The 14,907-nt window shown below is 40.3% G+C and overlaps 2 protein-coding genes across 2 annotated transcripts; one reads left to right on the plus strand and one right to left on the minus strand.

Moving 5' to 3' along the window:
* Positions 1-278: 278 nt before the first annotated feature.
* LOC116291473 (bifunctional apoptosis regulator) lies at positions 279-7,537 on the minus strand. Its single transcript, XM_089024178.1, has 7 exons — positions 7,397-7,537; positions 6,966-7,188; positions 6,217-6,430; positions 5,295-5,603; positions 4,516-4,686; positions 3,568-3,764; positions 279-2,655 (listed from the first exon to the last, which is right to left on the minus strand). Exons 2-7 carry the CDS (start codon positions 7,178-7,180, stop codon positions 2,364-2,366), a joined length of 1,398 nt encoding a protein of 465 aa, XP_088880304.1. The 5' UTR covers positions 7,181-7,188; positions 7,397-7,537; the 3' UTR covers positions 279-2,363.
* Positions 7,538-7,974: 437 nt separating this feature from the next.
* Positions 7,975-9,413, plus strand: LOC116291478 (uncharacterized). The gene is made up of 2 exons (XM_031698647.2): positions 7,975-8,047; positions 8,235-9,413. The coding sequence occupies exons 1-2, from the start codon at positions 7,989-7,991 to the stop codon at positions 8,575-8,577; spliced, it is 402 nt and encodes a 133-aa protein (XP_031554507.2). The 5' UTR covers positions 7,975-7,988; the 3' UTR covers positions 8,578-9,413.
* The last annotated feature ends 5,494 nt before the right edge of the window (positions 9,414-14,907 follow it).

Consider the following 14,907-nt stretch of genomic DNA (forward strand, 5'->3'; position numbering starts at 1 on the left):
AAAAAGATACATTGCAACGTTCCTTCAGATATGACACCATAAAACAACTCTGGGCTGATCAATATCAGGGCATGGCTAATAACTCGCACACCAAATTTGAATTCAGCATTTTAGGTTTTGCAGAGTGAAGGAACGAGGAAACCAGGTAAGAGAAAACCCCTTGCATCAAGGAAACAAGACCTAACAACTCTTCTCACGTGATGCCAAGTCTAAGGGGTGAGAGGTGGGTGCACTAACCGTTGTGCCACCCTTAATTCCCTTCACTACAATAACACTAATACTTCAAAACAAATTTATTCTTCTATTTATGCCAAAAGAAAAATTAATAAATTAATAATTCTAAACAGAATAGACAGGGAAATTGATTGGTTGCTACGAGAAAACATTGAATCAAAACATGGCAACCAATTTAAATATCTATTGTTCTGCACTGACTAGCGACTGACTAGCCTTGTGCTCATGTGGAAACATAAAAGCCTTTTCACATGTATGAGAGGCTAGTCAGGACCAGCCAGTGCATAATAGTTATTTAAATTGTTCACCACATTTCGATTTAGTACACAGAGAGTGGATTGCATTCATTTCACTCTCCATACCTTTTTTATGCAGTTGTTGATTAGAGTTCTTTTAGTCTCACTATTGAATAGGTCACGTCAACTAAATTATGTAAGTTATTTACTATTTTAGGTGACGTCACCTAAATTTGAAACTATGAGTAAACAGCTACTGAGATCAGGGAGAGAATCGATGATACAAATGAATGTCTATTCACTCATTCTCTGTTAAAACAACTCCCCGGATTAGCATGGACGTTATTTGGTGTGCTTTTACTATTTTAGGTGACGTCAACTAAATAGTTATCTAAGTTAGATAAATTTATCTAACTATTCAACAGTGAGACTAAGAGCACTCTATTACCAAAGCAATGGTTTAGAATTATGGGAATCTTTGATTCACAACTTATTCAAATTAAAATACTCTTGTTAATAGTTAATGATAAAAAATAAAATTACAAACATTGCATGATCTTCTGCAAAAGACAACAATATATGTGCTTGTTATTACATCTTTTTTTGCCTCAGCCCTGGGGGGGGGGGGTACTCCGCCAGAATTTGGGTAGGGGTGTTCCGCTGGGATTCTGAAAGGGGTACCCTGTTTATGACAAAAAAAATCAAATTTGTAGACCCTGTTTATGACAACAGATATAATTTATTGCACTGAGTTCCTGTTTCAATTATTCAATTATTATCATGTCATCTCGCGTATGGTTTTTTGACGACCATAATAACCAGTTTCAGTCAATACGAAAGTAGAAACCCTGAATATGACAAGAAACTCAGGAAGAACTTGGACCTTGAGTGAAATCGCATACCCTGTTTATGACAAGAAGCTTGAGAAACCATACCCTGTTCAGCGGATCATCCCTGTATAGTCCATATATGGGAGTAACCCCCCCTGGGGCCTCAGCTCTCCCACTTCACTGATGGTATTTGTGAATATTTGGAAACTGAAATGAGACTCACCCTGTTATAAATTAGTCTATGATCAAAGAACACAGAGTTATTTGACTAATTCGAAAACTGTCAAATAGAAACCATAGGATACAATTGTGGTCTATTGTTGTACTACTTCTAATCATGTTACACAGATGCCACTCCAACGCCACTCCAATAATAAGCCAAACTTGATACAACAAAGTTCTATTCCAGAGCAGCTTTGAAGCAACAAGTGATTCAGACAGACAGTAATTGTGTAGTTCCAGAAAATATTGTACACCTACCACGGAGGGAATTTATAAGTGGACCGCCCTACCCCCAGGAACTTCAAATTATTCCATACAAACTTTGTAATTTTGCTCTTTTTCTGACCCCCTCCCCTCCAGAATTTCCAATTTCCTCAGTGGGTGGGATATTGATATGTTCTGGAACTACGCATTGTGCTAAATCTAATTCACTTGTATACAGGGGTGGGAGAATGGAAGACCGCTAAGTATCATAATTCATATATTATAATATATTTTAAAAGAATGTATTGTAATATTATAAGGTTCGTTGCATGGCAATAGCACCAACTGATTCAGTTATCACTCTAGCGTGGTATAGTATGGCAAGACCTGTCAAATTTAGCAGTGTTTGCAGTTTTCATGGACTGATTTATCAATAGATCTCTTTATCTTGGGCACAATATTTACCAATTTCAGACCACATGTCAGTCTCTTGAAAATGAGATTTTTCGTTTGAGTTGTTTCCATAATCATGTGATTTCTCAATGTAAAACAGTTAAAGAAAGAAATAATAATCTTGGGAATAACACATGGACTGAAAATGGCAAAGCATTACATCCAAGGTAAAGACTCTATCCCTCTATTGACGCATGAGTCTGGAACCAAATATCGTAATAATCTTCCTCCACACCCAAGAAAATAATAACCTGACAATATTCAAAGGAACATTCTCATTAGGACCTTGAAATAGAAGCTGCTGTGAAGTAAAACTGTCCTTTAAAGAGGTCCATGCATAGAGTGGGCCAACAAACAACATCCAGTAAAATACAATGTTGCAGATAAACGTAGGAATAAAATGCCATATAACCAGATGAAATGCTCCGTTAAGCAATGCTCCCTTTGTGTTATTCCATATTGTTTTGGGAAGCTTCCTGAAAGGTAAGTCATTTCTTATTAGTAATATGTAAAAAGAGGGCAAAACCACTACCTGGAGTAGATCTCCATGGTTACTAAGCATTTTCCCTTCCTTTGAGGATTTGTCTGCGAGTTCTCCAGTGTTCCTCCCTCCCCCAAAACCTAACGTTAGCTAAATAGAAATTGCCTCTTGAAGTTAATCACACCCTGACTTAGATCAGCCCAGAGGTTGTTTCAGGGTTCTATCTGTGAGTTAGCCATGCCCTGACTTAGATCAGCCCAGAGGTTGTTTCAGGGTTTGATCTGCGAGTTAGCCATGTCCTGACTTAGATCAGCCCAGAGGTTGTTTCAGGGTTTGATCTGCGAGTTAGCCATGTCCTGACTTAGATCAGCCCAGAGGTTGTATCAGGGTTTGATCTGCGAGTTAGCCATGTCCTGACTTAGATCAGCCCAGAGGTTGTTTCAGGGTTTGATCTGCGAGTTAGCCATGGCCTGACTTAGATCAGCCCAGAGGTTGTATCAGGGTTTGATCTGCGAGTTAGCCATGCCCTGACTTAGATCAGCCCAGAGGTTGTTTCAGGGTTACATCTGTGAGTTAGCCATGCCCTGACTTAGATCAGCCCAGAGGTTGTTTCAGGGTTACATCTGTGAGTTAGCCATGTCCTGACTTAGATCAGCCCAGAGGTTGTTTCAGGGTTTGATCTGTGAGTTAGCCATGCCCTGACTTAGATCAGCCCAGAAGTTGTTTCAGGGTTCAATCTGTGAGTTAGCCATGCCCTTACTTAGATCAGACCAGAGGTTGTTTCAGGGTTTGATCTGTGAGATAGCCATGCCCTGACTTAGATCAGCCCAGAGGTTGTTTCAGGGTAAAGGTGCTTTTTTACCCAGCATGAAAAGTACCTTAAAACCAAACAACTTATGATACTCACCTCCATCCACCCATCACAAGCCAACGAGAGCGAAGAATTTCTGCAGCAGTCATGAGGGTACAGAACATGAGAATAAAACCAACCGTCCATGTATTAACACCAACCCACTGGAAGGCAAACTTGCCCATCAGGTAATAAGGTGTCAAAAGCACCCGTACTGCGAAACGCACATACTCTATGACAGGTGGATGCCACTCCTGTAAGAACAGCAAATATGGTGTAATAAAACTATAATTAAAGCATGGCATATGTATAAGTGTGTGATCTTTTAAAACTTTGAGTTTTCCAACAATGTCATGGAAACACTTTGAACAATGTCCACCAAAACCCTTTTCTGTCTTGATAATAAAATTCAATAATGATAAAAGAGTAAATTTTACATCGTGAAAAGATGAAAAAACTTACTGACGTTTCGGACGTTAGTCCTTCGTCAGAGTAAAAGAGCTCTAGCGTCTGAAACTTCATCTTTACACAGTGTAAAATTTATCCTTTTATCATTACTGTTTCATTAGAAACACCAACGCAGCTCACACTAGTTTTTAGCCAGTTATCTATTAGTAAAATTCAATGGCAAATTGGCAAGCTCTATAGAAAAGCACTCAGTCTGTAATTGTACAACTTTTTTGTGCAAATTTAAATCTCTAATCATCAAGATGGATTATTAGCTATCAAAGAAAGGGTAACAGTTCTATTTATGGTTGCTCTGCCATATTGAACAAAATATGATAATGAACATCAATCAATGATCATCAGACAAACGGTGCGCTGTTTTGTTTCTTCTGTTGATTATAAGACATCATATCGCAGTGCCTTCTGTCGTCTCGGCAGATGTTATAAAGTGCTTTCCATTTTCTTTTTCAATTTTTCTGTTGCTTTTTTTGTGGCTCACTGTCCGTCTTTTTTTCATGTACGTTATCGTAATTTGTTCATTCTGGCAGAGGAACTTACACCATATGTGAGCTCCTGGTTTGAATTACTGTCTTGAAGGTGTTGTGATGTATAGTACAGCAGAGGCATAAATACTTCATCATGGAGAGCAATAAATGTATACAGGGCTGTCGCTCTGGGAAACTCACGAAAACCCCAAAGAAGAAACATAGACCTGGCTGGGAATACTGCCTAGAAAACAAGAAAGATCATTTTATTATTCAAATATGACATTTGACCAATCAAATTACAGTTGATTCCAACAATTAGATTGCATTGGGAATCGAGGGTGGTGTAGTGATAGTACACTGTCTACATGTAGTTTCTCATCACTGACAAAATTTGTATAATAAGGTATGATTCCTGGACTCGTCGTCATCTCATGTGAGTTGAGTTTGTTAAGGGTTTGATCTGTGAGTTAGCCATACCCTGACTTAGATCAGCCCAGAGATTGTTTCAGGGTCTGACCTGTGAGTTAGCCATGCCCTGACTTAGATCAGCCCAGAGGTTGTTTCAGGGTCTGACCTGTGAGTTAGCCATGCCCTGACTCAGATCAGCCCAGAAGTTGTTTCATGGTTCTATCTGTGAGTTAGCCATGCCCTGACTAAGATCAGCCTAGAGTTCATTTCAGGGTTTGAAAATAATAATAGGTTTTTTATTGGAATCTAGAATGCAAAAGTTCAAATAGCCAAAGCCTCGCAGCTGAGCAGATGAAAGGAAGAAAGGAAGGAAAGAGAAAAAATACATCAAAATAAGGATTTAGATGTTTTAAGATCCAGAGAATAAAGGATTAGCATTACCTTGTACTCCCAGAGATCTGTAGGTGATTTTACACCAAGCATTTTAACATGATCTATTTCACTTAACAACGCATGACGCTGATAAGGCTTCTCAATACCCAACATGTCCTCTAAGTCACTCTCTGTTAGAGACTTCAGGATTTTACCATTGATCCCCATCTCTTGGAAAGTACTTTCATTGATTTCTTTAGACCATGGCCCAAGACCAGACACCCAGGTGGACACATCACTCGGTGACCATGCCTCAATTGGTTTTCGCACGAGAGGTTCATTAGATGAGAATAAAATACCAAATAAATCATAAAAAAACTGGAGAAAAAATCAAAAAGGAAAATTATAAGTATGCACTATAGGATATAGAGTGGTTTTCAAAAACCCGTGAAATACACTTTACCGTATTACACTTTAATACACTTTATTGTCTGCATTTTCTTTTTTTGTTGTTGTTGTTGTTTTTTTGTGTGTGTATTACAATAATTTATTACACCTTGGTTATTACACTTTGTTTCACAGGTTTTTGAAAACCACTCCAATTTTCTTTGTCAATTATTACTTGATAATATAACCACATTTCAATAAGATTTACTTGTATCATATTAAATAAGAACAAAGCTAAGGGGAGATTATTTTTTTGAGGGGGTGGGGGGTTGGGGGATTGTTCAATAAGAACAAAGCTAAGGGAAGATAATTCCTTATTGAGGGGGAGGGGGGTTAGGGGATTGTATCCCTCCCCCTTCCACTCAGTAAGAAATTCAAGAAAGAAATAGTTTTCATCAAAGTAAAAAGGTTTGACCCTCCACAAAAGCTTAGATTTTTACTAATGATCCTCTTATCTGAAGCCTCAACCCTCCAGCCCCTATAATATTGTTTACGATAATAGTTAGTGGTAGTAATAAGAATGATAATAAAAATGATAATCTACCATTAAAACTCCTAAAATCCCAGCCACTATAGCAACAGTCTTGGTAACGCTAATCAGTCTATTTTGTTGACCCTGGCTTCCTCGTTGGTTTTGACCATTTTGTTTTTTACCAAAAGATTCAAATTTATCAATAATTTTTTGATATTTATGCTGTGCTTCTAGGGATGCTTTTCTTTCAGCTAATTCATCCGGGAACAATTTTTTGATTGTTTTTCTGCAACAAAAAAGTAATGATTGACTGTTACAGTAAGTTAACAACATTAACAATTATTCACCAAAGGCGAAGTGAACATCGGGGAATATTTACCGAGACGCGAGTCTTACTGAGCCTGAGGCAAATAGTTGTTTTAGTATAAATACACAGGTGTTTCTTTCAAAAAAAGAAAAAAAGAATATGAAAGACATTTTTTCCCAGTAACAGCAACAAAGCGGCTGGCTGCCATTTTGGGTTATCGCTGGAGGTGATTATCGTGTGATAGTGTGAGTTTCTTGACCAATAAGCGCGCAAGATTTTCAATAATCACCTGTGTATTTTTACTAATGCACATTAATCCTGGGGGGGTGGGGGGGGGCTCACTTATATTCGTTATATGGGTAAGTACCATGAAACAGTGTATTCATTCTGGTACAGTAATTAGGTGTAAAATAAGTTGCTTAATGAAGGAAACAGAATTGCTGCGTCAGGATTAAGGTGAACTTTGTCCTCTTTATACACTGCCCACAATCCTCTTGGCTATGGTTGTTCCCACCTTAGCAAAATATTTGTGCTTGGAAATCCGGACCACTGCTGACGACATTCTGGACAAGTTGTCTTCTTCGATGAGTGCCACCACTGTGCAAGACAGAAGCGACAAAAGCTGTGTCCACAGTTCAGTGTTGTTGCATCAACCATCAACTCATAACAACAGCTACAGTGGAAATCATTCTCTGAAGGACTACTCTCGTCACTATCGATATCAACCATTTGTATAACTGAAAATAGAAATAAAATACAACATGGAACAAGAGGATGTTTCATTTTTAAATCAATAAATCCGTCTATTATCTTGGAGTTTGTATGATTCAGATTTAAACTACGAAGAGATCAGCAAGTAATTTTAAACATTTCCTTGATGGAATGAGCTGAATCTTGCAATTTTTTTGTTTGTAAGAATTGCTAAAAAATGAAAAATTATCTTACCTTTAAGACAAATCGTAATCCTATATATAAAGGAATAAAATGTAAGAAGGCTTATTGATTAAAATAATAATTTACGAAGTAAAATAAAGATAAAAAAGAAGAAAATGCCGTCAAAACACAACTAAACAAGACGCCATCTTTGATTTGGTCCATTAGTTCTCAATCCTTCACGGGCAACGAGAAGACACGGAGACTTTTACGCGAATCACGATCATGACGCACGCGTTTACACGGATCGATCTGGACAGTCAATTAAATTTAGTGGGTATCGTAAATGAGATTTATGGGATTAAGGTCTCGTGTTGAAAATAAAATATTGTTTTTTAAATGACTATGACCATCATATTTCAACGATTCACTGGTATAAATTATGTACCAATTTAAATGATTCATTAGATCTTCAGACTCGAAAAATATATTGTGCTTCTAATGTAAACCAAGGTAACCCTTGAAATAAGTTAGATTTTATGCCCTTTCTTTTTTTAAAAATTTTTCTCATTTTCTATCCCATTTTTCCTCTCTTTCTCTTTCTGGAACCCTTCCTGCGCGCCCGCCTTCTCGCTGATTCAGCGGACAACCACAGTAATCCAAGATGGCAGCTAAACTGAACCATCACTTTTCACGCGTATTTACTTTCCCTTTTATAACGAGGTAAGTGTTTTTATTAAATCATTGTAGCTAAATTAAGTAGGAGGAGAGTATGGCCTTGTGTCAGCCTTGACCTGGCTTTGATAAGCTCAGAGGCTGTTTCAGGGCATCTTGACGAACTTGACTATAAAATTGATTGTAAAGGTTCATTTGGCGCCATGATTGTTCATGTTTTTTCAATTTTTTTTAGAGCTGGAGGCGTTTCATGTAACAGATTTTCGACTTCAACTAAAAAAATAACATATCAAAAAGCAGGCAAGGACGAACCAGTTGCTTTTTCCAAATCTAACGCAAAATTTCACACAGTTGATGACACTTTGGGAATTAGCAGAACAAAGAAGTCCAACTTTCCTTTATACCTTGGTCTAACGTTATTCAGCGTTATAATCTACTTTGGTTTTATTAGAAAAGAACCCTACTCAAGCCCAGAATCATTAGAGGAACTGTTAGAGAGAATAAGAATTTCACATGAAGAGAAACAAAAAAGCAAAACAGAGAAAATGAATGAAACAAATGATGAAGAACCTAACTAGATAAGCCCTAGATAAATCCTCAAGATTTCTACTAGTTCTTCAAATATTTTTGATCTTTTGCAGAAACAAGATTATGACTTGATGTAAATTTAAACTTGAATTATATTTTGTTTGGATTGGCAAATGACCCGGGTGGGGTACTCCCTTTGTTCAGGTGGTAGGGGTGATCGGCGGTTGATTTTTAAAATGGCCCCTAAAAGGTACGCATAAATTAAAAAGGCTCTTAAAACCAACCTGGTTTCAAACCCTAAGAAGTACAGCTTTATTTCAGTAATTTACTATTAACCCTGGCTATCAACGCCGGCTTACCGAATGACAGGACAGCGTATAATAAGATTATAACGATGATCATATTAAAGAAATATTTAGTGCATCATTGTAAAGTAAACAGCGGCATAGCATGGATAGTGCGCATAATAAATGACCCCAAAAGGTACGAAGTTATGTTAGGTAATTGACTTTTGAGTCGGAACCCCTAAAAGGTCCACGCAGGGAACATTTTCAACCCTAAAAAGAGCGCCAATCACCCCTACCACCTGAACAAAGGGAGTACCCCCATCCCCCCCGGGGCAAATGACTAACGGTTAGTGGGGATATGTCGAATACAGCGCTACCAAAGTCCAAAGATTTTGGACTGCCTCGCCCAGTTTTGGGGCTGGTGACCTAAATCTCCCAGATAATGGCCATCATTAAATCTTTGATCAATGGTTGCAAGTCTTGCAAGAAATTGACTTGCCTTAATAGTACAGATGCAATGTCTTTTCTTTTGGTTCCACGATTTTTTGAAACTGAAAATCCTGATACCACCTTTGGAATTAAGATGTGTACTAACTGCATTCTTTCTGTATGTTCTCCAATCTCTTATCAGGGAACTCTTATTCATGGTCTATGCTGGAAAGACATATATTTTCTCAAATCAAAAAAAAAATTTTTTTTGCTTATAAGAGGGTCCTGAAGGTGGGGGATTCTAATCCTATTTAACAGCCCTAAATTTTGCAAAATCCCTGTCTCATTCAAAAATTTCAGTGGGCCAGCACCATTATGAAATATGCTATTGTGGTGTATTTTCTAAATAATAATCAACTACACTAAACCATGTGCTTTGATGCTCGTCTCTTTATTACACACATGCGCACTCGCACGCTTGCAAACCTAACAGGGGTGGGGTGGGTAAATCCACCAACACTACATCTCCCTTTTTTTAAAACATGAGTTCACACATGGTTGAGCAAAACAACAATAAACTAAGATGCCCAAAGTCTTTAACTGTCATAACATTTAAACATCATAAGCTTTAGCAAGCTCACAGTCAGACAAAAGTTATAGGCCCAACATAGCCCAGTACATAGTCATCAAACCTTGCAGGTAGCATCCTTGCACGAGTAGGTCGAGTAGCTTGAAGGTTAGGATTGCAGGGTTGACCCGGATGGTCAACCTGGCTGGCTTGGGTAGGTGACATTCCTACTGCTGTGGTCGCCTTGAAAGTTCCTCCAGGAGGTTGATCATCAAAGCAGGGGTCAATCTCATCAAGCTCTGAGGTTGTGGTCCTGGGTTCAGGCACATTTTCTCTGCTGCCGTAGAATTTCTTTAAATGGGTGACATTCCTGTGATACTGAGATCTTCCATCACCAATGAGAACACTGTTTCCTTGCTTCTGAATCACTGTGAATGGTGATGGTTTGAATGGTGTAGATAGCTTGTTCTGTCTCTCCTGTTTGACCAGCACTTGATCACCCTCCTGGATCTGACTGTCTTGTGCTCTCCTCTTGGCGTCTGCGTACTGTTTCCCCTTCTCTTTCCATTCACTGTCTCTATCTCTCACCTCATAGTCCCAACTGGTTTCAGTCAGTTGGGGTAGTTTTGTGCGAATGTTCCGCCCATATAGAAGCTGTGAAGGGCTTATTCCTGTTGTGCTGTGTGGTGTGCTACGGTGCATTATCAGAAACTTGTTCATCTCTCCTCTCCAGTCCCTTCGTTCCACTTGAGCAATGCGTAACCTCTTCAGGATACTGCGATTCTGACGCTCAACTTCTCCATTGGCCTGGGGCCAGAGAGGAGTGGTTCTCCTATGTTCAATGCCATTCTCACGCAAATACTCCTCGAACTGCTCACTTACAAACTGTGTTCCATTGTCTGTTCTTAATGACAGTGGTAGGCCATGAGTAACAAATGCTTGGTCCAGGAGTGATATGATCTTCTCGGAAGTTATGGATTTGGTGAAATCTATCTCAAAGAATCTACTGTAGTAATCCACCACGACAAACAGGTAGTCACCAGAGGGTAATGGACCCAACAGGTCAGCAGCTAAGTGCTCCCATGGAGCAGAGGGCAACTCAGTGCGGGTCATGGGCTCGGGTTTGTGAGGTTGGCTAACCAACTGACACCCATAACATTCTTTGCAGTGCTTTTCAACTTCCTTGTCTAGTCCCGGCCACCAGACTTTAGACCTGAGTCGTTGCTTCATGGCTACAATACCTGGGTGGCCTTCATGGGCTAGCTCTAGTACTTGACCTCGGAGTTGTTTGGGCACTACAATCCTTGCTCCTCTCAACACAAGTTGACCAACCGCTCCTAACTCATTCCGCACTGGCAGGTACTCTTTAAATTTGATGTCATCCCATCTTCCATTAAGCAGACACTCCCTGATGCACATCAACTCTGGATCATGTTCTGACACTCTTTCCATCTCGCGTGTGGTCAAGGCACATGGGGTCGCCTCCCGAGCTACAAACCTAATATAATGTTCGGTGGTATCATCTGAGCCAGTAACTGATGATGGGGACAGAAGTCGTGACAGTGAATCAGCGATGTTGCTTGGGCCAGGGATGTACTTAACAGTGTATGTGTAGGGCTGCAGTCTTAGGAGCCATCTCTCAATCCTTGCACAGGTCTTTGACTTTGGTGTAAAAATACACTCTAGTGGCTTGTGGTCTGTCCACAGTTCAAAATCAGCACCAAAGATGTAGGCATGGAACCTCTCGCATGACCAGACTATGGCCAAGGCCTCTTTCTCCGTCTGTGAATATCTCTTCTCAGTGTCACTTAAACTGCGGCTGGCATAACTAATTACTCTGAGTTCTCCTGCTTGTTCCTGTACCAGAACAGCTCCCAATCCGACCGGACTGGCATCTGCAATCACTTTGGTGGGTGCACTTTGGTCAAAGTATCCCAGGGTCTCTGCATTGGTGAGTCTCCTCTTCAACTCCTTGAATGCTCTACTCTGCTCTGGACCCCATTGAAATGGCTCTTGTGCCTTTGTAAGCTTTCTCAAGGGTGCAGAGATGGTAGCTAGGTCTGGGATGAACCGTGCAGTGAAGTTCACCAGTCCTAGGAAACTCCGTACTTCTGCGGCATTTGTAGGCTCTCTAGCCTCAGCAACTGCTCTCACCTTTTCATCTGCTGGTCCAATTCCTCTTTCTGACAATACATGACCCAGGAATTCTATCTTTGGCATTTTGAATTGACACTTGGCACGGTTGAATGTTAATCCCCTTTCTGCTAGCACCTTAACTACCTCTGCGACTCTTCTATCATGCTCCTCTTCTGTTGATGCATGCACAATGACATCATCAATAATATTCTGAGCACCATCACATCCTTGCAGGACTTGCTGGAGAACTCTCTGATACATTTCCGGGGCACAGCTGATCCCAAACATGAGGCGTTTGTAGCGGTATAGGCCTTGGTGGGTTGAGAATGTAGTAATATCCCTCGATTGTGGAGCTAACTCAATTTGATGGTAGGCTGACTTAAGGTCCAATTTACTAAACACTTTGCTTTGTGTCATGTCTTGGATGACTTCATCAATGGTAGGTATAGGGTACCTCTCGCGCTTCACAGCCATGTTTGCCTGCCGCATATCAACACAGAGTCTGATATCCCCTGTGGATTTTGTAACAACTACTACTGGGGATACCCAGGAACTTGGACCCTCAACCCTCTCTATGATATCAAGTTCCACTAGCTCATCAAGCTTTTGGCTCAGTTTATCCCGCAGGTGGTAGGGTACTCGACGCATTTTTTGGGCCACTGGTGTGACCTCTGGGTCTATGGGGATCTTTAGTTGGAAATCCTTCAACTTTCCAATACCTTCACAACAATTTGGATGTTTATCCAGAATACTAGACTGTCCCTGGGACCCATCTAAAGACATGTTAAGGGCATTGATTTCTGGTCCCAGCTTTAACACTCCAAGCAATATTGCTGTATCCCGACCAAGGAGTGCTGGACCCTCTTCTTCAATCACAATGAAGTCAACACCACTTGCAAGTCTTTCCCCGATGGACACTTGGGCTGTAAACTTCCCAGCAACTGTCAGAGGTTCTTTACTCCCATATGGAAAGAGGTTCTGTGGACTACGGGTGGAGGTGCATTGAATCTTGCTATCTTTCAGGTGTTCCCACAACTTCCTGTCAACAACATTACAACTAGCACCAGAGTCAATGATCATTTCAATTGGTATTCCTCCCACTTGAACCATTACTCGACCATTAACTGTACCATCGGAGCTACCATGAATACTAAATGCATATTTATCTTTACCTGGTCCTTGGTCATCATCATCATATTCAACTTGCCTTACATGTTGTCTCCCACCTTTGTTTCGCTCACTTGGCTGGGTCCTACACACTCTCTCGAAATGTCCAGTTCCTTGGCACTTCCTGCACTGCTTACCAATAGCTGGGCATTTAGGGTCTTTGGACCTGTGTCCTTCACGTCCACACGAGAAGCAGGTGATCTGACCCTTTCTTCCATCTCTCCTTTGGTCCCGCTGTACATAGTTTGTCTCAACAGTCACCTTATTGACTTCCTCTGATTTCCCTTCTATAGCACGGGCTTGCCTCTCTGACTGTTCCATAGCTCGAGCAATCTCTTTTAACTGTGCGAGGGTCAATCCTCGGCCCTTTTGGAGTAGCTTCAAACGAAGATTGTGCGATGAGCACTTGCTAATGACTTGATCCCTTATTTGCTCGTCCACTGCTGTATTTTCTCCGAATTCGCAGGTTTGGGCCTTCTGTCGCAGTCTGGTGATAAACTGATCCACAGTTTCATTAGGAAGTTGACTCATTTCGCGAAAACAAAGTCTCTCGTACGGCACATTTGCCTGAGGTTTGAAGTAATTATTCAATGCTCTAGTCGCTAGAGTATAAACACTCGCTTCATCATTCGTTTCCTCCATCAAGGTGAAATAAATATCCTGTACATTCATTCCAGCAGTGTGTAGAAGTAGTGCTTTCTTCTGTTCCGGGTCAGCGACTCCCTTGCCCGTAGCAAACAGCTCAAATGCACGTAGCCATCTTTGCCATCGGGCATCAAGACCAGCCGAGTCCGTGCAATCAAATGGCTCCAAGCCACCTAATTCAGATAAAAATCTGGCCATGTTGTCTTAAAACGATCAATCTATATCTAAGATTATCTTTGTGGTGATCCTCGTCGCCAAATGTGGTGTATTTTCTAAATAATAATCAACTACACTAAACCATGTGCTTTGATGCTCGTCTCTTTATTACACACATGCGCACTCGCACGCTTGCAAACCTAACAGGGGTGGGGTGGGTAAATCCACCAACACTACAGCTATGCCATGTTTTTGCTTACCCCTCCTCCCTTCTTTTTAAGCATGATTTTTGCTAATTTTTGCTTAAACCTATGCATAAAAAATTCCGGCCCACCCCCTATTTGCACCAGCCCCCCACCCCCCCTGATAAATAAAGACCAGTCCCTAAGTCAATAATTCTGCTGTTTTACTGATATGCTTACTCAAGATATGAATAAATATATGTCTATTTTTGGATTTTTCATGACTTTAATTAGTGGACAAATTAAATACTATTCCCATCTTAATGGTTTTATTATCCATTTGTTATGTCTAAATCCCAGTCTAGGGGCAGATCTAGGGAAGGTAATATAGGTGACTGGTCAACCCCCTTTTGCTCAAATTTCTCAGTATATCGTTAGTACCAGTCACCCCCCTTTTTTGCTTGAATTCCTGGTAAAACCTTTGTAATAGTCACCCCCTTCTGAACTTCCTGGATCCACCCCTGCAGTCCCAGTGCATTTATACAGTATTAATCCCATTTTCTCAATCCAAAAAGTTCTAGTCAATGAAATTCGCACTTAGCATTTAATTTCTCAAGTAAATTTAATTCCAACTTCCAATCCACTTTGTGATTTTCATTCCATTCCATTCCAAACTATTCTCTAAATCCCTTTTTTGCAAAAACACTCATATTTTACCAACATTCCAGTAATTGTTTGGTTTTTTGGCGGGATAAAAGATCATAAGGCACCCCATTTTGATTGGTTAATGGTTAGTGACGTCACAGGTCA

The sequence above is a fragment of the Actinia tenebrosa genome, unplaced genomic scaffold (genome assembly GCF_029948245.1).
Source record: "Actinia tenebrosa isolate PJP-AT-01 unplaced genomic scaffold, QUT_ActTen_1.0 PGA_scaffold0__85_contigs__length_37466705, whole genome shotgun sequence".
Taxonomy (NCBI): domain Eukaryota; kingdom Metazoa; phylum Cnidaria; class Anthozoa; order Actiniaria; family Actiniidae; genus Actinia; species Actinia tenebrosa.